The 23,802-nt window shown below is 37.4% G+C and overlaps 1 protein-coding gene across 48 annotated transcripts in view; it reads right to left on the minus strand.

The window, feature by feature from the left end:
* SYNRG (synergin gamma) overlaps positions 1-23,802 on the minus strand; it is a 91,281-nt gene that overhangs the window by 45,691 nt on the left and 21,788 nt on the right. For 12 of the 48 annotated variants that reach the window (XM_021067354.2, XM_021067350.2, XM_021067352.2 and 9 more), the window contains exons 4-12: positions 14,662-14,792; positions 13,547-13,652; positions 12,446-12,557; positions 7,924-8,133; positions 6,572-6,805; positions 5,343-5,420; positions 3,236-3,432; positions 2,397-2,645; positions 43-176 (exon numbers count right to left, since the gene is read on the minus strand). In XM_021067354.2, the coding sequence (XP_020923013.1) occupies positions 43-176; positions 2,397-2,645; positions 3,236-3,432; positions 5,343-5,420; positions 6,572-6,805; positions 7,924-8,133; positions 12,446-12,557; positions 13,547-13,652; positions 14,662-14,792 (1,451 nt within the window). The remainder of the gene's footprint in view (positions 1-42; positions 177-2,396; positions 2,646-3,235; positions 3,433-5,342; positions 5,421-6,571; positions 6,806-7,923; positions 8,134-12,445; positions 12,558-13,546; positions 13,653-14,661; positions 14,793-23,802) is intronic. The other 36 variants (XM_084985105.1, XM_021067356.2, XM_084985104.1 and 33 more) reach the window with 3 other exon arrangements.

A 23,802-nucleotide genomic window follows, 5' to 3' on the forward strand; every position in this document is an offset into this window, starting at 1 on the left:
AATTACTAAATACAATGTTAATTATATTCAACTCTTTTCTACCTGTTTCCATGCTGAGAATTATTTGTTTTTGAAGAAGCAGGCAATTCTTGGAAATCACTGAATGAGTCATCAAGGGATCCTGACTTAGACGCATCTTGAAAATCCTGGAAGTCATCTTCTTCTGGTTTTACCACCTAGGTTTATAGAGGATATTGTAATAGAAAACAACAAATGATGAAAAGGTAAATAAATCTCTAACAGTCAACCTCAAAGACTACCTTTTAAACCTTCCCACTAAAGTACAAATATCTAATTTTAGAACACTCTTTAGATATAACATCAACTCAAGAGCTTAAGGCAGGAATCCTGTCTTGTATTTTTAGTTTTTAATTTATTTTATTTTTTTTCATTTTTGGCTGCCCCATGGCATATGGAGCTCCTTGGCTAGGGATCAGTTCCAATCTGCAGTCTCAACCTAAGCTGTGGCAATGCTGGATCCTTAACCCACTGTATTGGGCTGGGGATTGAACCCGCATCCCAGTGCTCCCAAGATGTCACCATTCTTGTTGCACCACAGCAGGAGCTCCCTGTCTTCTATTTTTAAATACTCTTTCATACACATGGTAAGAGACTGCTTTAAACAGCTAATTTATATAATTTTAAATAGCTGCATCACATTTAAAAGATTACTGAGAAATTGCCATCGTTAAGAAATATTTTATACATATTTTTAAATTACAGAAGTGCAATTGTAAATTGTTTTAATCCATCACACATATATAAAGTAAACCATGAACACTTACTCCTAATCAAATGCTCTAAAAGTGAGCACTGTTAGTTTGTTTTATAGAAAAACAAGCTTGTATTGTTCTGTGCTTTAAAAGATGTAATTATGTAACATGACCTTGTTTCCATGCAGCACATGTACATCTATCTCAATCATTTTAATGACCAAATAGTTTACCACTGTATGGATAACCCAAAATTTATTTAAGCTTTCTTCTTCTGATGGACATCAGCTATTTCTAATTTTTTACTCAAACAATGCTACAACAAATACCCTTGTACATTTTTGCTAATTTGAATTATTAGCTCTGTGAGATAAACTAATAGAGTGACTGCTCTCTAGGTCCAGGGTCAGAAAATACAGACATTTAGAATTTTGATAGCTATTGCCCAATATGCCTTCCAAAAAAACTGTACCAATAAAATCTTTTTCCTACATTTCTACTGACACTAAATATTGTAAATTAAATTTTTTTTTTTTTGCTAATCTGAGAAGTGAAAAATAAACTAAGGCATCTTCTTTATTTTTATTTTTTTTGTCTTCTTGCCATTTCTTGGGCCACTCCCGCGGCATATGGAGGTTCCCAGGCTAGGGGTCCAATCGGAGCTGTAAACACCAGCCTACACCAGAGCCATAGCAATGCAGGATCCCAGCCGAGTCTGCAACCTACACCACATCTCACAGCAACGCTGGATCCTTAACCCATTGAGCAAGGCCAGGGATCACACCCGCAACCTCATGGTTCCTAGTCAGATTTGTTAACCACTGAGCCACGACGGGAACTCCAAACTAAGGCATCTTAATTTCAGTTTTAATAGCTTTCTCAAAAGACACAGTCTAGGAATTTCATTAGTTTTATTAACCTTGCTGTTTAAAAGGCATATGACAAAGAATCATATACTTTTAGCCAAAATTCAAATATCTTAAGGTTTTAGAAATTTCTTGTTTTTTTCTTTAAAGAAAAATTAAAATTTGGTATTGTTTTATTTTATTTTATTTTAAATTTTAGTTATTTATTTTTGGCTGTACCCAGAGCAGGTGGAAGTTCCTGGGCCAGGGATTGAACCTGCACCACAGCAGTGACAAGGCCAAATCCTTAACTGCTAGGCCACTAGGGAAGTTGTATTGTTTTTTGTTTTTTTACATAGAAACAAGCGTTTCTCACTCCAGAATTACCAAATACAGTACAGTTCAGATGTAAATGTAATTGCTAATCAGATGTTATGTAATCAACTTGGTTCTTTTTTTTTGTAATGCTTTTTAGGATCTCACCCACATATGAAGGTTCCCAGACTATGAGTCTAATTGGAGCTATGGCTGCAGGCCTGCACCACAGCCACAGCAATGCCAGATCCGAGCCGCATCTGCGACCTATACCACAGCTCATGGCAACGCCGGATCCTTAATCCACTGAGCAAGACCAGGGATCGAACCCACAACCTCATGGTTCCTAGTTGGATTTGTTTCCACTGTACCATGAAGGGAACTTCTGTATTGTTTTAATACTGCCTAATTTTCACCTCCAGTGTCCACCATAATTCAGCAATCTTTTCCACATTCCTGGAAAAAATGTTGCCCAGATTCACGTTCAGGGATAACTTGGAATATGCACAGCTTCTCCACTTACCTGATTTGCAGGGTAAGTTGACATGAAGCCACTGGAAGTCTGGGCTGCAGCTCCCCCGACTGGTCCAACAAGATTAATGCCCATGACCGGCTGTCCCAAGTTGAGGGGCATGGAGCCTGCAGGGCCTGATGGCATCCCCGTCGGCTGACTCACCGCAGAAGGCAAGGTCATAGGAAAGCCACTTAAAGTTGGGATAGGAGCTGCTGGAAACTGATTTAAAGCATCCGGACTTATGGCAGGAACACCCCTCTACATAGAACAGGAGGAAAATGGAAACATTTTGGGAAACTGCAAACCATGTACAATCCAAGTCTGGCAAAGAAACAATGTAAAATACGTAGCCCTGGTTATGTTTCCACTCTGACTCTCCCCAAACTCAGGAATTTGACCCAAGAAAATAAGTTACAAGGTTAATGTAAATTGAGTATAAAGAAATGGTCAACATATACCAATTCTGACATTTTCACTCTCTGACAAGTTTTGGCTAATTGACTACAATAAAATCATTTAGAGGGATTTTGTAATATGAGAAAAACTGCTACCAGACCAAGTATACTTTATATCTAAAGAATTTTCAACAAGGACTTCGAAGGGGAGACAGTGAGTAATTTCATCTACCACTGACTAGCTTTCAAGTTCAGCAGAGTTATTGTTAAGTCAGAGGATGTTAGTATATTAAAGTCTTTGAACAAAGGAGTATTTTGCTAGTGTGCACGTCATATAAACTGTACATTACATTTTAATGTCCAAGGAGTTCTACAAGGTTGAAGTAAAAAAGGATTCATATTCTTTCAGTTTATACTGAAGTTATTTGACTTAACCTTAGAAACAATGCCTACCTGTGTTACTGCTATCATGGCCAGAACCGTATAAAGTTCTTCTTTAGTAAGTTTGCCAGGTGTGGTTCGATTAGCCAAGGCCCATATCTGTCCAAGAGTTTCCCTGGGAAGTCCAGATGACATCAGAATGGGATAAAGTTTAGCAGTATCTATTCCAGTTGGAGTCATTGTGGTTTCTAAAATTTTCTTATAGGCATCTATTAAAGGAAAGACCAGATCACAAATGTAAACATATTACAAGTGGTTCATCTTCTTTGTTGTCATTGCTGCTTATACAAGGATAATCTTAAGTCAAACTGCTTTAATAGAAACAGAAGGCACATCAGGGTTTGCACTGCTGTAAAGCTATTCAAGCGGAAATATCCAGCAGACAATTCGGGTCTACAGCTTAGAAGAGAGATTGGAGCTTGGTCGTATAGATGAAGGTTTGGGCTAAAGGTAAGAGAAAGTCCTATATTTCACTAGAAGATAGTTACACCAATAAGGTGGAAGTGGTAAAAGCGATGCTTTGGACTTTAAAAAAATAAATTGTAGTAATAATGATGGGACTAATTTAATTTGATTAAAGCAGGGGGAAGCAAGAATCATACCAATATCCTCTGAGAAAGCAGAATAAATGTTTGAAAAAAGGAAAGGACTATAGAGGAGTTTTCCACAATAAAATGGGCTTTCAAATGGAAAGAGTGGAAAGGTTGTTAGAGATAGGGTTGCCATATAAAATACAGGATGCCCATACCGCATGGGGTATATACTTAAACAATTACTTGCTGTTTACCTGAAATTCAAATTTAACTGGATGCTCTGTATGCTTATTCGCTAAATCTGGCAACTCTAGTTAGAGGAGTTTGGGGGATGTAAGTAGGGCTAAGGTAGCCAGAGAAAAATGTTTAAAGCCAAAAATTCACATCTAGTATTTAAATATGGATTTAAATACAGGTCAGTAGGCTGGCCATATGAACACATATTTTGGCTAGGAAATTATGTGTGCAAGTATGGAAGGAGGAGTGAAAAAGAAATACAAGCTGCCAGAAAAGGGATAGAATCTCAAAATATACCAAGATCTAGATTCTGTTGTTTTAGCTTGTAGACAGAGAAGAAGAAAATCAAACTGTCTAATGGGCAGTTGAGAGAAAATCAATTATTTTTATGTATAATTCAAATTCCAAATGGTTTTGGGAAATTAGCCTTTCAATTTATGATTATGTGGTTTTTTTTTTTTTAACTGTGCCCTTGGTATGTGGAAGTTCCCGGGCCGGGGGTTGACCCTGTGCCATAGCAATGACCTGAGTGGCTGCAGTGACTACACCAGACCCTTAACTCGTTTTGCCACAAGGGAATTTCCCATGATGTGATTCTTATGTAAAGTAGACACTACTAGTTTCTTTCAAAATGAAGCTGAGTTATAAGGATCTGGCTGTGACTCAGGCTGGCAGCTGAAGCTCCAATCTGACCTCTAGCCTGGGAACTTCCATATGCAGCGGATCCAGCCCTTTAAAAAAAAAAAAAAGGAAAAAAAGAGCGATTAACATAATGCTGTTGTAATAGTCATTATTCTAGGCACATCAACTATGGCTTTAATAGACTATTTCCTTGTACCAACTGAATAACTATATCACAAGATGTGTACTTCAGTGATTTTTTTTGGCTTAGAATAATATACATTAAGAAAAAGGTAAACAACACTTTATAATGTAGAAAAAGATGCCACGTGGTCTTCATATAGTATCATATGAACAAAGAAGTCAAAGGAGAACATTTTAAGAGTTAGAAAATTATACTAAACATTAGTATTCTTGATGTTAATAATCTATGAAATAATTATTTGATAGTGTCTTTTAAGGCATAATAAATAAAAAGCGTTTAAAAATAAAAGTATATGGTGGTCAGTAAAACATTAAAGCAAAATATTTTTCCTGTATTTATATAGTTACTCCATATACGAGGCAGTCTTAAGAAACACTAGATGTATTTTATATTCTTTCAGAAAAAAAATAAAGTTATAAATTCCTTCTGTATATTTTGTAACCACAATAGTAAATATTTACAGCCACATCTACAACTTTTAAAGTATCCAGATAGGAATGTTGGACAAAGATGCTCTTTTTACCTGGAACCAAGCTCTCGTTGTAAATCCAAGGAGGCATTCTAGGCTGAACAGGATCCTGTGAGGGAAATACTCCCACACCTAGAAAGTAAAGAACATTATCTAATATTAGTGGTCCATGTAGAAGATGGGAAGTCACACTGAGTCATGGTTTTTATTTATAAGAAGAGCACTGGCTGGAGATAGTAAAAAAAAAAAAAAAAAAAAAAAAAAAAATTAAATTTTTTTTTAAAAAAAATTAAGGAGTTCCCGTTGTGGCTCACAGGAAAGGAATGTGACTAGTATCTCTGAGGGTGTAGGTTCAATCCCTGGCCTCGCTCATTAAGGATCCATCGTGGCTGCTAGCTGTGGTGTAGACTGCAGACGCAGCTCTGATGCAGCGCGGTTGTGGTTGTGGCTATGGCATAGGTTAGCAGCAGCTCCAATTCGACCCCTAGCCTGGGAACTTCCATATGCTGCAGCTGTGGCCCTAAAGAAAAATAAAAAAATTAAGATGCACTAAATCAATATTCTGGATCATATGAAGCTTGCGCCATTCACATATATTACAAATTAAAAGAAAAAAGATGGTAGACGGTGGTTTAAAAATTACATCTGTAAAAAAAATATATAATTGTCCAAGCTTCAATTGCAGCTTTTAATTAATAATGTTTCTTTGCAAAATCGACCTGAATACAACATTGATGCTGTAGCTATACAGCATTTTTGTTTAAAATTTCTGTTTTTTTTTTTTTTTTTACTTTGCCCAGTAAAACAGCCTCTAAAAGTTTGGCTTCCTAGGCTGCCCACATTGTAATTCATCTCTGCAAGCTGAGTTTATAATAACGTGGATCTTTTAGACAGATGTATATATTACTTCCAAGAAGCAAAACTATACTTTCATTGGTGACTTTTCCAGCTAAATTTTAACTTTTCTACCTTACAGAAGAACAAAGTTTAGGCAGGGGACAAAAGAATTTTTATAAAAGAAGAAATTTCCAATCAGGGATTAAAAAACACTGATTAAAAAAACTGGTTATCAAAAAAATTTTAAAAGGAATGACAGTGTTTTGAAAGAATTCAGAGCAAAATTGTAGGGGTTAATTAGAGAAAGGAATGCATTAAACACATTTTAAGCAAAAATTTGATTAGCAAAATCAAGCAGCATTCATTTTAAGATTAATGCTTAAGGTGTTAGTGTTTGAGCAACATTTGGTTAAATAAACTTTTTGTTGAGTATTTCATGAGCTCACCACTCTCTTCAATGGACAGGTTTTGGTCTGAAGTCTTTTCTGCCTCTGCCGTAGTGGTACCACTTACACGTCCATCTACAGCACCCCCGGTATTGGCCGTTAAACTGGGGTGGTTTTTACTGGAACCTGGGCCTAGGGCTCTGTGCCCACCTTCAGAAGTATTTAATTTAATTTGTTCCTGCCCAGATGTACTTATATCACAAGATACTAGGAGCTTCTCCTCCAAGGAAGGGCCTAAACAAACAGCATGAAGGATTATTTGTATATAACTGCAAGTTTCTAATTTTCCAATCATCCATTTCCACCCCCAGATTCTAAAGGGAAGGCCCTGACACATATAATATAAACTCTGAAATAATTCAAGTCCACACGTTTGTATAGGACTTGAAACACCTTAGAGACTGGAGAGAACTTAAATATCATTATCTACTTTGATTCTCAAGAATTCTACGAGACAGTAGGTAGAATGGCCTAGTGGAAGGAGCACTATCTCAGAAATCTGCACAAGACACAGGCACTTCTATTGTCTATTTCTGCATCATTGGTCAGCTGAGAAAGTGTGAGCTAAGTACATGTCTGCTAAGCCCTCTCAGCACTATCTCACGCCTCAAGACAGACTGTATAACTGCCCCCCATTACTTCACAAGTGATAAAACCGAGGTACAGAAATGTTTAAAGACATGTCTGAGGACAAAATGATAGTATGTGGAGAAGCTGGGCTTCCGACCCCCTTATTGCTTTATCACTGAACCAGAGAAGCCACTTTCTACACAGCAGCTTCCCTGGCTCATCAGTCCCCCCCTTTTTTCTTTGGCTGCACCCATGGCATATGGAAGTTCCCAGGCCGAGGATCGAACCTGTGCCTCAGCAGCAACCCAAGCCACTGCAGAGACAGTGCCAGATCCTTAACCTGCTGCACCACCATGAGACCGCCTCATCACTCTACTCTTAAGAAAATGATATTGGTGATTTCCCAAAACAAAAGTAATCTTCTGAAGGTAGTCTGTTTTTAAACTTCTAAGGTGGTCTAAATAGCTCCTAATTTACCGAACTTAGCAGAATTTTCAAATCACTTTTCTAGAACATGAGGCCCCCAGAATTAAAAAAAATCTAGATTCTTATTTTGGTGAATTTCAATGGTACTCGTATATTCAGGCCCATGTATTTTTGCCAGCATCACTGTATTATTCTACTTATATAAGCAAGATACATTTTCCTAGATTATCTTTAGAATACTTTCACTAGGAGTCTAGGAGTTACCTGCTTTCTGTACATTGTATGAGGCTGAGCAGTAGAGAAATAAGGAATTTGCCCAGGGGCACCATGTAAGGCAGAAGACACTGGACTCTGACCTGGAGGGAGAGGCTGGGCTCCAGCCTTCTGTGTATGCAACTGGCCAAGTGGGGTGGTGGGATGGAAAGACTGAAAAGGCTGGGAAGTGGAAGAAGGCCCACATGTGGGAACTTCAACAGGCCCCTGCATAAAGTCACTGAATTCTTCTTCATCAAGAAAGGCAGGTGATGGGGAGACAGTTTTAGTAGAATGAGATGATGTGGGATAATCTGCAAAATGGAAAATGGCAATGAAACACAGAGCAATGAAAATCAACAGGGAAAAGAAATTAAGATGTAGTACAACTCCAAAAGAACATACTGAAACATGAATAATGGAGGTGAATAAGAAATAACGTCACAACAGTCAAATGGAATTATACAATGAATCCAAAACACTTTGATGTCTATTTACACAAACTTTGTTTTTTTAAAGAGGTTTTATAGCCGTTTTGCAATAGAAATACATTTTTCTGTTTTCTAAAAATCAGAAAAATGTAAAACTCACAATTCCTTTCCTTCTTTTATTAGGTTAGTATTTTTTTCCCGAGACCACTAATAATAATTTGCATCAAAGTTGTGATTACTTCTGAAACTCAAGTGATCTATCTGTATAACATTCCCTCAAATCAATATATACTACAAATAAAACCTACTTATATGCTGCTGAATACATTTTAGACAGATTTACTCTCTGATGATTAAATTTCATGCATGACATATACTTGTAATTTTTGATAGATCATGCCTAATCCATACATTTGGCATGGTTTATTTTTCATATGAAGAATGAAAATTACCACATGGGGGATGAAAATGATAAAGGCAACAAAAACATTAAACATATTACCAAAGTAATCCTTTCTTGTGAAAAGCATCAAAATTAGGACACCATAAAGTGCTAAGTCAAACAAAAGGCCAATTTAACAAAGTAAACCTTGACTAAGAGCTATGTTTAAGAGATCTTCGTCTTTAAAGGATATAAACATCATTGTGGCTTCTTAATGTTAAATATGAGATTCTCTTATGTAATAAACCTTCTCTACAGGGATTACATTTTTATAAGAGGCTTACTAAAAATACTATTACTGTTGTTTCTTCACTTTTTTTTTTTTTTGTCTTTTTGCCTTTTCTTGGGCCGCTCCCGCGGCATATGGAGGTTCCCAGGCTAGGGGTCTAATCAGAGCTGTAGTCACTGGCCTACGCCAGAGCCACAGCAACTTGGGATCCAAGCTGCACCTGCAACCTACACCACAGCTCACAGCAATGCTGGATCCTTAATCCACTAAGCAAGACCAGGGATTGAACCCACAACCTCATGGTTTCTAGTCGGATTCGTTAACCACTGAGCCACGAAGGGAACTCCTGTTTCTCCACATTTATAACTGCTCTGAATTGTTTTAACACTTATTAAAGTCTAATGTCACAAAGAAACCTTTTTAAAAAAGGCTCTTATTTGAAAAATGGGGACACTATTGTGTTTCTTTTCTGGATACACAGAATAAAACCTAGAAGCATTAAAGTTCTACAAAAGATGCAAAATAAATGTCCAAAATTACTGCCTTAAATTTTCTTTAAAAAAAGAAAAATCCAGGAGTTCCTGTCGTGGCTCAGTGGCTAACAAATCTGATTAGGAACCATGAGTTTATGGGTTTGATCCCTGGCCTTGCTCAGTGGGTTAAGGATCCGGTGTTGCCATGAGCTGTTGTGTAGGTTGCAGACGTGGCTCAGATCCCAAGTTGCTGTGGCTGTGGTGAAGGCCGGTGGCTACAGCTCTGATTCAACCCCTAGCCTGGGAACCTCCATATGCTGTCAGAGCGGCCCTAGAAAAGGCAAAAAGACAAAAATAGAAAAATCCATGCCATAATGAATCCCCAACCTTTGCAATAATGGCTACTCAGAGTGTGGATTCTCATTTTGGGTTTTCAGACCAGTACAGTGGTAGAAAATAGTAATGGAAAACTGAGAGCTACTATGAATATTTTTATTTTACTTATTTAAAATTTTTTAAAAATTATAGTTGATTTATAATGTTCTGTCAATTTCTGCTATACAGCTTCTATGAATATTTTTAAAATGGACACTGACTATTTAGGCTAAACCAATGTTTCTTTGCATTTAACTAGAAATTATGTTATTTCTATGTGGTATATATTTTGGCTTATAAACTCTTAAGGCTATACATGATTAATAAGTATAAAAAGTATGTGATACAGTTTGTATATTCAATATTTTAAGATCATCTACAGGGGAAAATTAAAAGATGCCTCTGGGGTGAAAAAGTTGGAAATGGAAATTTCTTTTTTTTTTTTAAATGGCTGCTCCTGCAGCAGATAGAAGCTTCCCGGCCAGGGATCGAATATGAGCTGCAGCTGCAGCAATGCTGAATCCTTAACCCATGGCACCACAGCTGGAACGTATAGAAATTCTATATATTTTAGGCCTAGGTGTAAGAAACTGGAGAAGCTCTGGAAATTCCTTGGGCCTGAAAAATATTTTTCTAACTAAGCAGGAAATAGTTAACTAGAAACAGCTAATTGCATGCACCTTGACTGAACTCAAGAGATAATTCGAACATTTATTATTTAACAATGAAGTCTCTAGGAGTTCCTTTCATGACTCAGCGGTTAACAAACCCTACTGGCATCCATGAGGATGCAGGTTTGATCCCTGGCCTTGCTCAGTGGGTTAAGGATCCAGCGTTGCTGTGAGCTGAGGTGTAGGTTGTGGACGTGGCTTGGATTCTGTGTGGCTGTGGCGTAGGCCAGTGGCTACAGCTCCAATTTGACCCCTAGCCTGGGAACCTCCCTGTGCCACAGGTGTGGCCCTAAAAAGACAAAAAACAAACAAAAAAAAAACCCAACAAAGTTTCTAAACTACACCTGGGTGTCCCAGGACGGCATTCTATATGGCTAGAACAGTATGTGACCTAACAGTGATCACTCCCCTCAGCTGCTGCCTTCTCCTTTTTCTAAGTTCCCCACTGGGTCCAGTTTTACCATTCCAGTGTCTGTATTTAAATTACTTATTGACTAGCTTTACTCAGCTTAAATTTTCACGATTTTCATTTTTAGGTATGTTTTTCCTTTCTGAAATTCTGATTGCTAATACCCATTCTCTTCTTAATTTCAGTGTATATTTTACTTTGGGACATATTTTGGGAATGATAATCTGAGTATATAATCTAATAAGTGAAATTAACGGGACAGGCAAAGCTGTCCCAGAAAATCAAAAACTGGATACTGTATTAAAATAAAAAATAAAAAACTGATTACTGTATTAATTATTACACTATTTCCTCTTGATATCACCTATAAAAGGTACCACAATATGAGGGTTTAAGATAAAATTTATCTGTGCAATAATATATGCCAGCAGGAAATAATACTTGGGCTGAGTGATTTATGATAACTAGTCACTATTAATGACATGTCGGTCTTGGAATTAGCTGAGAATAAAATTCAAAATATCAAAAAAAAAATTTTTGGCCACATCCACAGCATGTGGAAGCTCCCAGGCCAGTGACTGACCCCACATCACAGCAGCAACCCAAGCCGCTGCAGTGACAATGTTGGATCATTAAGCCCCTGTGCCATAAGAAAAGTGCAAAATATCAAATTTTCGAAAAGGATGTTGTCACCTGAAACAAACACAACATTGTAAATCAACTATACTCCAACATAAAATAAAAATTAAAATTTAAAAAAGGATGATGTACCCTAACAGCTATCAAATTATAAGACTCATTTCAACTGCTAAATGTTTGAAACACATGCAAACCTCCCCCTGCCAAATGTCCTTTACCCTGCTCTATTAGGTACTTTTCTTTTGCTTATCTGAGGATAAATGAAAATAAAACCTACAAATAAATCTATTTTTAAAAACTTTCAAGATGTAAACCAGCTATAATGGAAAAAATAAAAATCATTATAAAATAAAAATAAACTTTCATGAGAAATATTATTTTATTACATTTGCTTTGAGCGAATGGATTTTACTAAATTTTTTTTTTTTTTTTTTTTGGTCTTTTGTCTTTTTTGGGCCCCATCTGTGGCATATGGAGGTTCCCAGGCTAGGGGTCTAATCAGAGCTGTAGTCACTGGGCCATGCTAGAGCCACAGCAACGCCAGATCTGAGCTATGTCTGCGATCTACACCAGAGCTCACGGCAACACCGGATCCTTAACCCACTGAGCAAGGCCAGGGATCGAACTCACAACCTCATTGTTCCTAGTCGGATTGGTTTCCATTGCGCCACGATGGGAACTCCGATTTTACTAATGTTAACATACTCATTTATATAGATTTACAAGTTGTCATACTGACATTTACTAGAAGACAATGAGGTTTTTTTCCCTCTTAAGACAGTTATTTAGACTGGAGCTCTTAACCCACTGTAAATTTTAAAACATTCAAATCTGTACTTCGCTTGAAGAAGGAGTTCAACACACACACAAGGACTCTTTACACACACACATAATGGTCAATTAAACACAAAGTGGTTACACATCACCTTTCAACAAAAGAAAAAATTTTAAATCTACCTGGTTTCTTAGGGTGTGATGCTGGAGTTGGGTGCATCTTAGCATCTCTGGAGAACCCATCTAAGTTTCCTTTAATAGCTTCCAAAGCATCATCTCTACTCTTCTCTCCTGTCTAAGAGACAATAAATATATACATATATATTTCTTCACTTATCTTACACACTTCAATCTAAATCCACACAAGTTAAAAGTGCAGAGGAGCTCCTGTTGTGGCTTAGCAGTAATGAACCCGACTAGTATCCATAAGGATTCGGGTTCCATCCCTGGCCCCGCTCAGTGGGTTAAGGATCCAGCATTGCGGTGAGCTGTGGTGTTGGTCACAGACGTAGCCCGGATCTGGTGTTGCTGTGGCTGTGGTATAGGCTGGCAGCTGCAGCTCCAGTTTGACCCTTAGCCTGGGAATTTCCATATGCCCCGAGTGCAGCTCTAACAAAAAAAAGAAAGCAAAGTACAAATATTACTCTATTTCTAATATTTTTACCACATACTTCAGACTGTGAATCCTCCAAGTAAGAAGAATACTGACAAGTGTTTAAGGCAGGTATAAAATGACACTCTCCAGAATATTATTAAAAGGCCCATTTATAAATACTTTAGGGTAAAGCTGATAGATATTAAGTGTCCAGGAATAATGCTTCCTAAGAAAAGATTACAAACATTCCAAAGGTAGTAAAAAAAAAGAGTTGAGAAGATAATGGCTAATACCCTAGTCCCTTTAACAACAAGGATCTTCACAGAAAAAGGAAAGTTGGGAGTTCCGATTGTCGTGCTCAGTGGTTAATGAACCAGACTAGTACCCATGAGGATGCAGGTTTGATCCCTGGCATCACTCAGTGGGTTAAGGATCCGGTGTTGCCATGAACTGTGGTGTAAGCTGAGCTCCTATTTAACCCTAGCCTGGGAACCTCCATATGCTGCAGGTGCAGCCCTAAATGACACACACCAAAAAAAAAAAAAAAAAAAAAAGTCCTTTGCTTTCATATTTAGACAAAGTGAGAATGAACTGACCACAGTCTCAGCTTTGCCATGCTGGTGCCCACATGGCAAAACCACTGAGTGACAAGAGGCCTGTGCGGGGTGCGCAGTGGTGGAACACATTACCTTGGGTTTCACACTACTCAGAAGTCTGAGCTTTTGCTTCTGCTCTTCAAACTGGCGTCTTTTTCTTTCTTCTTCTAAGAGCTTTTGCTGTTGTTCAAATCGTTTTCTAAAGGAAAAAAAATATAGTAAAGAGATTTTCTTCAGGGATTGTTCATATTTCTATTAACAATTTCAGCAATATTATACTGCATTTCTAGAAGTAAAAAGCATGAATTCGAATTTATTTTTACTAGAAGTACAGCTGATTTACAGTTTTGTGTTAATTTCTGCTATACAATATAGTGACCCAGCCATAAGCATATATACCTTCTTCTAATTTTCTTAGGATGATCGTATTTCCCCAGTATATTAATTTCAAAATGCATGAAATGAATCTAAAAAATGATTACGTAAATCATAGACATGAGTTTATTTCTTGTCTAATTTGCAAGAGGAGGAGACACTTGTTGCATTCAAAAGTAAAGTAAAAAAACAAGGAGGTGGACAAAATGAAAACATTCTTTGCTCTGCATACAAAAAAGAATTTCTACTTGGGGAGGCAGTATCATAGATGAGAAAGAGCAATGCTTCAGGGACTCAGGAGGCTTGGATTCAGGTCCAAGTTTTCCCAGTAACTGTGCAACTGGACTGACAAATTGCTTATTTCTTTGGACCTCACTTTCCCTAGATGTAAAGTCGGAGGAATGAATCAGAGGATCTGTAAGCTTCCTTCCGGCTTTAAACATAAAAGTATTTTAAATACCTTTTTTTTTTTTTTTTTTTGTCTTTTTAGGGCCACACCCAAGGCACATGGGGTTGAATCAGTTGAATCAGTGCTGCAGCTGCCAGCCTAGGCCACAGCCAGAGCAACACAGCATCTGAGCCGCGCCTGCAAACTACACCACAGTTCATGGCAATGCCAGATCCTTAACCCACTGAGCAAGGCCAAGGATGGAATCCGTGTCCTCATGGCTACTAGTTAGGTTCATTACGACAGAGTCATAATGGGAACTCTCATTTTAAAGAATCTTAAGGGCACCATGACTGTTTCAGCTTCAAATGTGTGCTACAGATCATTTGATTTTAAAATTAATTGCTATCATGCATCTTTATCCTTGCATCCTGAGGTCTCTTACTGCTGCTCTTCAGCAAACTGCTTCTGCATGTCTGGAGTGTACTGTGGGCCTGGAGGACGCATCCCCAGGAATGGTGCTTGTCCCAGGTAAGGCATTCCTCCTGCTGGTATTGGTCCCATTGGTATGCCTGCCTAGAAGAAATAGACAAAGCCTTAGGCTTAAAAAACAATTTCTCCTTTAAATTACTACAAACAAAACCTGTAATTTCCATACATTTTCCTAAATTAGTGAACTATATAAATGCATTTTAATAGAAGACTCAAAGAACATAGGCTAAAATGGAAAGCACCCCTTAATATCTTGCCCATTTCATTTCCTTCTTTATCTTCAAGGGCACCACCCATTGCAAATTGTCAGATGGTGTGTGTGTGCGTGTGTGCGCGCACGCAATATCTTTTTTTTTTTTTGGCCGTGCTCACGGCAAAAATTTGTTAAAGAAATCATGTTAGCATTTCCCTTAAATAAAAAAAAAAGCATTTCTTTTGAAATTATCCAAAACACCTCCTTGTTCTGAACTTTTACTGAAACAATGGAAGATTCCTTTAGGGTCTAGAAGTAATATGATATGTGTAAAGCATCTGTTAAAGCATACTAACACTAGTGAGTATATAAATAGCTATTACAGAAATAATTATCTTTACATATTAGAAATGTACTTTATACATTAGAAATAGTACTGATGACAAAATAGGACACTGTCAAAAACAATAATGATTCCATTTTTTTTCCGAAACAAGATTCCTCAAGCAAATATAGAATTATGCAAATAGATAAGAAAAATGAACACTTAATAGTTATATAATATAGGTAACATTTACTGTGTTTCTATGTGACCATATGTCAACTATAGAATTAGGCATATATATATATATATATTTATATATATATTATTCTCAATATATGTAAGATCATAAGAATTAGAGATACTTTTGACAACGATCAACAAGAAGATCTTAATAATAACAAACACAAAGCTTGTACTATGTTCCAGGGACTTTTCTAAGTGCTTTGCATGTATTAATTAATTCCTTTAGGAAACCTAGGCAGTAGGTGCTACTACTATTCTCATTTTATAGATGAGGAAATTGATGCAGAAAATAGTCAAGTATCTCACTCATTACTGACAAGTGGCAGAACCAGGCAGCCTCTCCAATTACCAACAACCAACAGAATTCAGACTTTAAAATTTTTTGAATTTTTTTGGTGTCTAGTCCCAGGCTCAGACACACACCTGCTCAATGAAGAGTAGCAGCCTGGAAGGCTTATGAATGGTTTCTAGGACTTTACAACTGGAGTTACAAGTAATAGTGCTTAATTACTAACACTCTATTCTAAATCTTGGGTTGTCCAGGTAGCTATGCATACTTTTTTTTTTGTTGTTAAAAGTTTTATTGAAGTATAGTTGATTTACAATGTTGTGATGTGCATACTTTTTTGTGGGGGGGGGGTCTTTTCTTGAGCTGTTCCCACGCATATGGAGTTTGCCAGGCTAGGGGTCCAATTGGAGCTGTAGCCGCTGGCCCACGCCAGGGCCACAGCAACTCGGGATCTAAGCCGCATCTGCGACCTACACCACAGCTCACGGCAACGCCAGATCCTTAACCCACTGAGCAAGGCCAGGGATCAAACCTGCAACCTCATGGTTCCTAGTTGGATTCGTTAACCACTGCGCCAAGATGAGAACTCCTGCATACTTATTTTTAATCACAGCTTGGTTCTCTTGCTGCTGAAAATTAGTACCATAGCCCTAGGATTAATTTCTTTTTTTCCCCGTCTATAATTTATTTAATCATTTCCAGCTTTATTGAGATATAACTGTCATATAATATTGTATAAGTTTAAGATGTGCAACATGTTGATTTGATACACTTACATACTGCAAAATGATTACAACCATAGCATTAGCTAACATCTGTCATGTCACAGAATTTCCACTTCTTTTTTGTGGTGAGGGATTAAATTTCTTTTAAAAAGTTGGCTTAGTTTACCCAAGGTGCACAGAACACAAAAGAAACCACCTAAACCATATATTCAGCATGAGATACTCCACAAAAACAATAAAGAATGAAAGAAGGGGTTATTATGCACATTGCCTTCCTATCTACACAATTCTATTCTTCAATAAAGTTCCAACTTGCTAAAACGGCATTTTGTGTTTCTCTTGAAAAGTAACCATAAACATTTATACAGTCTAAATTTATTATTTTTATTTATTTATTTATTTATTTATTTATTTGTCTTTTGTCTTTTGTCTGTTGTTGTTGTTGTTGTTGCTATTTCTTGGGCCGCTCCCGCGGCATATGGAGATTCCCAGGCTAGGGGTTGAATCGGAGCTGTAGCCACTGGCCTACGCCAGAGCCACAGCAACGCGGGATCCGAGCCGCGTCTGCAACCTACACCACAGCTCACGGCAACGCCGGATCATTAACCCACTGAGCAAGGGCAGGGACCGAACCCGCAACCTCATGGTTCCTAGTCGGATTCGTTAACCACTGCGCCACAGTCTAAATTTATACACTCTTTTGAAATCTAGATAAAAGGTTAAGAGATACAAATCCTTAACTATACAATGAGTGAATGACACAGCAAAAGAACTCAGAAATCTAAGATACATTCGATAAACTACCAAAAAGACTAAAGATGAAGTTCATCCTCAAGTTGAAGAACATAGAAGGCAACTGAAGATTTGAGTGAGGTATGACAGTAAGACTAAAAGAGTAAGAATGTCAATTTCAGAGTTCCCCGGTGGTTCACAGGTTAAGGACTTGGCATTATCATTGCTGTGGCTCAGGTTTGATCTGTGGCCTGTGAATTTCTACATGCTGCAAGGTGTGACCAAAAAAATTTACATGGAATTTGACAAACTGATTTTAAAATTTATACTGATGGGGTAGTGACCATGAATAGATGTAACTCTTTTTTTTTTTTTTTTTTTTTTTGTCTTTTTGCTATTTCTTTGGGGCCTCTCCCACGGCATATGGAGGTTCCCAGGCTAGGGGTTGAATCGGAGCTGTAGCCACTGGCCTACACCAGAGCCACAGCAACGCGGGATCCGAGCCGCGTCTGCAACCTACACCACAGTTCACGGCAACGCCGGATCCTTAACACACTGACCAAGGGCAGGGATCGAACCCGCAACCTCATGGTTCCTAGTCGGATTCGTTAACCACTGCGCCACGATGGGAACTCCAGATGTAACTCTTTAAAAGAATAAGGAAGGAGTTCCCTTGTGGCACAGTGAGTTAAAAATCAGGTGTTATCACTGCAGTGCCCTGTGCCCTGTGCTGTGGGTTCAGTCCATGGCCTGGGAACTTCTACATGCCCTGGGCATTCCCCCTGCCCCCCCCCCAAAAAAAAAGAAAAGAAAAAAAAAAAGATAAAAGAACGCGGAGGAAGGATCCACACTGCTAGATATCAAGGCTTATCCTTGGGCTACAATAATGAAGACAGAAAGATGTTTATTGATGTAGAGATAGACAGGTATAGCTATAAGAAAAAAGAGCTGAAAGCAAATAAATTTGATATTGAATGTATAAGCAATGGGATCCTGCTTATAGCACTGGGAACTATGTCTGGTCACTTGTGATGGAGCATGACAATGTGAGAAAAAAGAATGTGTACATGTATGTGTGACTGGGTCACCTTGCTGTGTAGTAGAAAACTGACCAAACACTGTAAACCAGCTATAATGGAAAAAATAAAAATCATTATATGTGAAAAAAAAATTTGATATTAAAGGAGTAATCTTAGAAATCAATGGGTAAAAAAATGGGCTGTTGATAAATGATTTGGGGGACAACTGGCTATTCAAATAGAAAATAATAAAATTAGACCCTTCAGCCTCACACTGATACCAAAGAACAATTCCAGGTAGGTTACAGACCTATATATGTAAAGAAACTTGAAAAATTTCAATTAAGAGAATAGAGGAGAATATCATTATTACCTCAGGGTAGGGTTATATCTTAGATGAGACACGAAAAATTCAAACGATAAAAGAAATGATTTCTCCATCTGACTTACCTTCTATAATATATGACACCATAAACAAAATTAAAAGGCAAGCCAAAGTCTAGGAGGAGATATTGACAGCAAAAATAATCACAAAGGTTAGAATCCAGAGTATATAATGAACTCTTAGAAAGTGATAAAACCAAAACAAATAGCAAAAATTTGGAAACAACTTAAATGTCCATCAATAGAAGAAAATTCATCCTTGCAACAGAAGACTACCTAGCTAGGTGAACAAACTTGTCATCATTCTATAACTGGCATAAATCTTCGAGGAAAACAATGTTAAAGGAAAAAAATCAAACTCAGAAGGGAATATACTTACGTAAAATTTTAAAACCTAGAAGATATAATGTTCATGAATATACAAACATATAAAAATAAAAGCATAAAATACATATGGAAACAATAAATAGTGAATTCAGGATAGTGATAACTATCTCTGGGGAAGTAGAGGAAAGAAATCCTAACTGTATTAGCAAAGTCTTTTAAAAAATGTAAAGCATAGAGTTCCCGCTGTGGCTCTGTGGAAATGAATCTGATTAGTATCCAGAGGACGCAGGTTTGATCACTGGCTTCACTCAGTGGGTTAAGGATCCCACATTGCTGTTAGCTGTGGTGTCTGTTCCAGATGCGGCTCAGATAGATCCTGTGCTGCTGGTGGCTGCAGCTCCAATTTGACCCCTAGCCTGGGAATTTCCCTATGCTACAGGTGCAACCCTAAAAAGACCAAAAAAAAAAAAAAAAAAAGGGAAGCAAATATGGCATGTTGAAATTTGATAAAAGGATGATATGACTAAGTAGAAAAACCCAAGCAATTTACACAAAAATTCCTAGAACTAATATAATAAGTTCAGCAAAGTTTCAGGTTATAAGACAAACATATATAAATCAATTTGTAGGCGCTCCCACTGTGGTGCAAAGGGATGGGTGGTCTTGGGAGCGCTGGGATGTGAGTTTGATCCCCGGCCCGGCACAAAGGGTTAAGGATCCAGTGTTGCTGCAGCTGCAGCTTGGGTCTGATCCCCAGCCTGGGAGTTCCATATGCTGCAGGGCAGTCAAAAAAAAAAAAAAAATCGATTTGTATTTCCATATGCTAGACACACACAACTCTGAAATTAATAATACAATGCCATTTACAATTACTCAAAAGAATGAAATACTTAGATGTAAATCTAACAGAATATTTACAAGACTTATATGCTGAAAACTATACAATACTGATGAAAGAAACCAAAGACCTAAAAAATGGAGAGACATACCATGTATGCAAGAATCTACATATTAAAAATGTCATTTTCCCACAAATTGATATAAAGGTATAATATAATTCCTATCAAAACTCCAGCAAGAGTTTTTGTAGATCTAGACAACATTACTCTAAAATACATATAGAAAGGCAGAGGAGCTCAGAATAGTTAAAATAATGTTGAACATAATAACAACATAAGAAGAACCAGGCTTATATAGCTAATGCGACTGAATGGCTTTGCAGGTGAATTATACTAAACATTTAAAGATAACAGCAATTCTTCTCACTATTTTCCAAAAAATTGAAGAGAGAGGTTATGCTAAAGCTAGTATAACCCTGGTAACAAAGGCGGACGAACACTCCAAGAAAAGGAAGCTACAGAGCAATATCCTTTATGAATACTAATGTAAAAACTTCGGCAAAACACCAGCAAACAGAACTCAGAATAGTAAAAGGATTATACATCATGACTAACTGAAATTTATTCCTGTAGTGCAAGGATGATTCAATATATGAAAATTGATCCATGTAATATACTACATTAATAGAATGAAGGGAAAACACACACACACACACACACACACACGATCATCTCAACTGATGCAGAAAAAGCATTTGACAAAATTCAGCACCATTTCATGACCAAAAACACTCAATGAACTAGGAACAGAAAAAAAATTACCTCAACACAATACAGGTTTTATATGAAAAACCCACAGTGAATATCATATTCAATGGTGCAAGACAGAAAGCTTCTTCTCTAAGATCAGGAATAAGGCAGGGATGCCCACTTTCATGGCTTCTATTCAAAAGAGCAGCGGAAGTTCTAATCAGAGCAATTAGGGAAAAAAGGAAATCCAAATTGTAAAGAAAGAAGGAAAATGATCTCTGCAGATATCGTCTTAAATGTAGAAAGTCATAAAGATCCCACAAAAAAGCTATTAGAATAAATGAATTCAACAAAGTGGCAGGATACAAACTGAACACACAAAGATCAGTTTTATTTATAAACACATAAAATGAACAACCCAAAAAGGAAATTAAAAAAAAATCCTATTTACAATAGCATCAAAATTAAAAAAGATACACAGGAACTAACTTAACCAAGAAGGTGAAAGACTTATCCAAAGAAGACTACAAAACATTGCTGAAAGAAATTAAAGAAGTCATAAACAGAAACACAACCCATATTTTATGGATTGGAAAACTTAATATTATTAAAATGTCAATATTATCTGAAGCATTCTACAAATGCAATCCCTATGAAAATTCCAATGACATTTTTGCAGAAATAGAAAAACCCACCCTAAAATTCATATAGAATTTCAAGGAACCCTGAAAAGCCAAAAACAATCTTGAAAAAGAACAACAAAAGTGGAGGACTCAAGCTTCCTGATTTCAAAACCTACTACAAAACAACAGTAATTGAAACAGTGTGGTACTGGCATAAAGTAAGGCATATAGAGACCAATGGAAAAGAACAGAAATCCCAGAAATAAACCCTTGCATATATGGGTCAAATGATTTTTGACAAAGGTGCCAAGACCATTCTACAGGTAAAAGACAGTCTTTTCAACAAATGGTGCTTTTCATTAAAATTGGACTCTTACCCAACACTATAGACAAAAATTAACTCCAAATGGATCAAGAACCTAAATCTAAGACTTAAAATAATAAAACTCTCAGTAGAAAACAGAACAGAAACCTCACGACACTGGATTTGGCAAGGATTTCTTGAATATGACTCAAAGGCACAGGCAACAACAACAACAGAACAGGAAAGTCGGATTTCATGAAAACTGTAAAAATCTGTACTTTTTTTTTTTTTTTTTTTTTTTTTTGCTTTTTAGGGCCACACCTGTGGCATGTGGAGGTTCCCAGGCTAGGGGTCGAATCGGAGCTATAGCTACCAGCCTACCCCACAGCCACAGCAACGTAGGATCTGAGCCACATCTGTGACCTATACCACAGCTCACAGCAATGCCAGATCCTTAACCCACTGAGTGAGGCCATGGATTGAACCCGCAAACTCATGGTTCCTAGTCAGATTCGTTTCTGCTGTGCCACAATGGGAACTCCTAAAAATCTGTACTTTAAGAGACATAATCCACAGAATAAAAAGGCTACAGAGTGGAAGATAGTATTTGTAAACCACATGTATTTATATCCAAGATACAGAGGAAACTACTAAAACTCAACAATAGAACACTAAAAAATGGGCAAAGGACTCATATAGACATTTCTTCAAAGATGCAAGAATGGCCAATAAACACATGAAAAGATACCAAATATCATTACAGAAATGCAAATCAAAACTATAACGAGGGAGTTCCCATTATGGCACAGCGGAAACGAATCCGACTAGTATCCATGAGGATATGGGTTTGATCCCTGGCCTTGCTCAGTGGGTCAGGGATCTGGTGTTTCCATGAGCTGTGGTTTAGGTCACAGGGGCATCTCAGATCTGGTGTTGCTGTGGCTATGGCGCAGGCCAGTAGCTATAGCTCGGATTCTACTGCTAGCCTGGGAACCTCCATATGCTACAAGTGCAGCCCTATAAAGACAAAGGAAAAAAAAAAAAAAAGAAGAATAGAATTACCTCATGACCCAGCAATTCCATTTCTGAGTATACACCCAAAAGAATTGAGAGCAGAGTCTAGAAGTATCTGTCTCTACAATCACGTTCATAGCAGCATTACTCACAATAGCTAAAACATGGAAGCAACCCAAGTGTCCACACACCAATGAATGGATAAGCAAAATGTGGTATACATACAATGGAAAGTTAGTCTTGAAAAAGAAGGAAATTCTGCAGTATGTTACAACATGAATAAACCTTGAGTATATTATGCTAAGTGAAAATAAACCAGTCACAAAAAGACAAATACTGTATGATTCTACTTATATGAGGTACTTAGAGTAGTCAAAATTATAAAGCCCTAAAGTATGACGGTGGATACATGTGGCTGAGGAGAGGGAAGAATGGGGAGTTACTATACAATAGGTATAGAATTTTAGATTTCTAAGATGAAGAGAGTTATGAAGATGGATGGTGGTGATAACTATACAGCAATGTGAATATATTTAATACCACTGAACTGTATGCTTAAAGATGGTTAAGATGGTAAACTTTATGTTATGTGTATTTTACTGCAATGAAGTTTGAGAAAACAGGGGAGGAATCAGTCTTACACAGCTACCATAATCAAGACTAGCAGACACATAAAGCAATGGAACAGAACAGAGAACCTAGAAAAACACCCACAGAAACATGCCAACTGATTTTTGACAAAAATACAAAAGTACTTTGATGGAGAAAGGACAGCCTTTTCAAAAAATGGTGCTAGAGAAACTGGACATTCATAGGCAAAAGATAAATCCAAGTCTCCTTTTTTTTTTTGGTCTTTTCTAGGGCCGCACCCGCAGCATACGGAGGTTCCCAGGCTAGGGGTCTAATTGAAGCTGCATCCACCGACCTACGCCACAGCCACAGCAATTCAGAATCTGAGCCGCATCTGCAACCTATACCACAGCTCATGGCAACGCTGGATCCTTAATCTACTGAGCGAGGTCAGGGATCAAACCTGCAATCTCATGGATCCTAGTCGGATTCATTAACACTGAGTCACGAAGGAAACTCCCAAAGTCTCCTATCTTGTATAAAAACAAACTCACAATGTATCATGGACTTCAGTGTAAAATGTAAAACTACAAACTTAACACACACACACATGAGAAAAGTCTTCAGGATCTAGGGCAAGGTGAAGAACTCTCAGACTTACAGCAACACATGTTCCATAAAATGAGAAATGGATAAATTGGATTTCATCAAAATTAAAAAAAAATTTCCTTCTCTGAGAAGGACATGTTAAGAGGAT

Source organism: Sus scrofa, chromosome 12 (genome assembly GCF_054392235.1).
Source record: "Sus scrofa isolate SSC_HxYL_T2T_F1_AM1 chromosome 12, Sscrofa_HxYL_maternal_Yorkshire_Landrace_v2.0, whole genome shotgun sequence".
In the NCBI taxonomy this organism is placed as follows: domain Eukaryota; kingdom Metazoa; phylum Chordata; class Mammalia; order Artiodactyla; family Suidae; genus Sus; species Sus scrofa.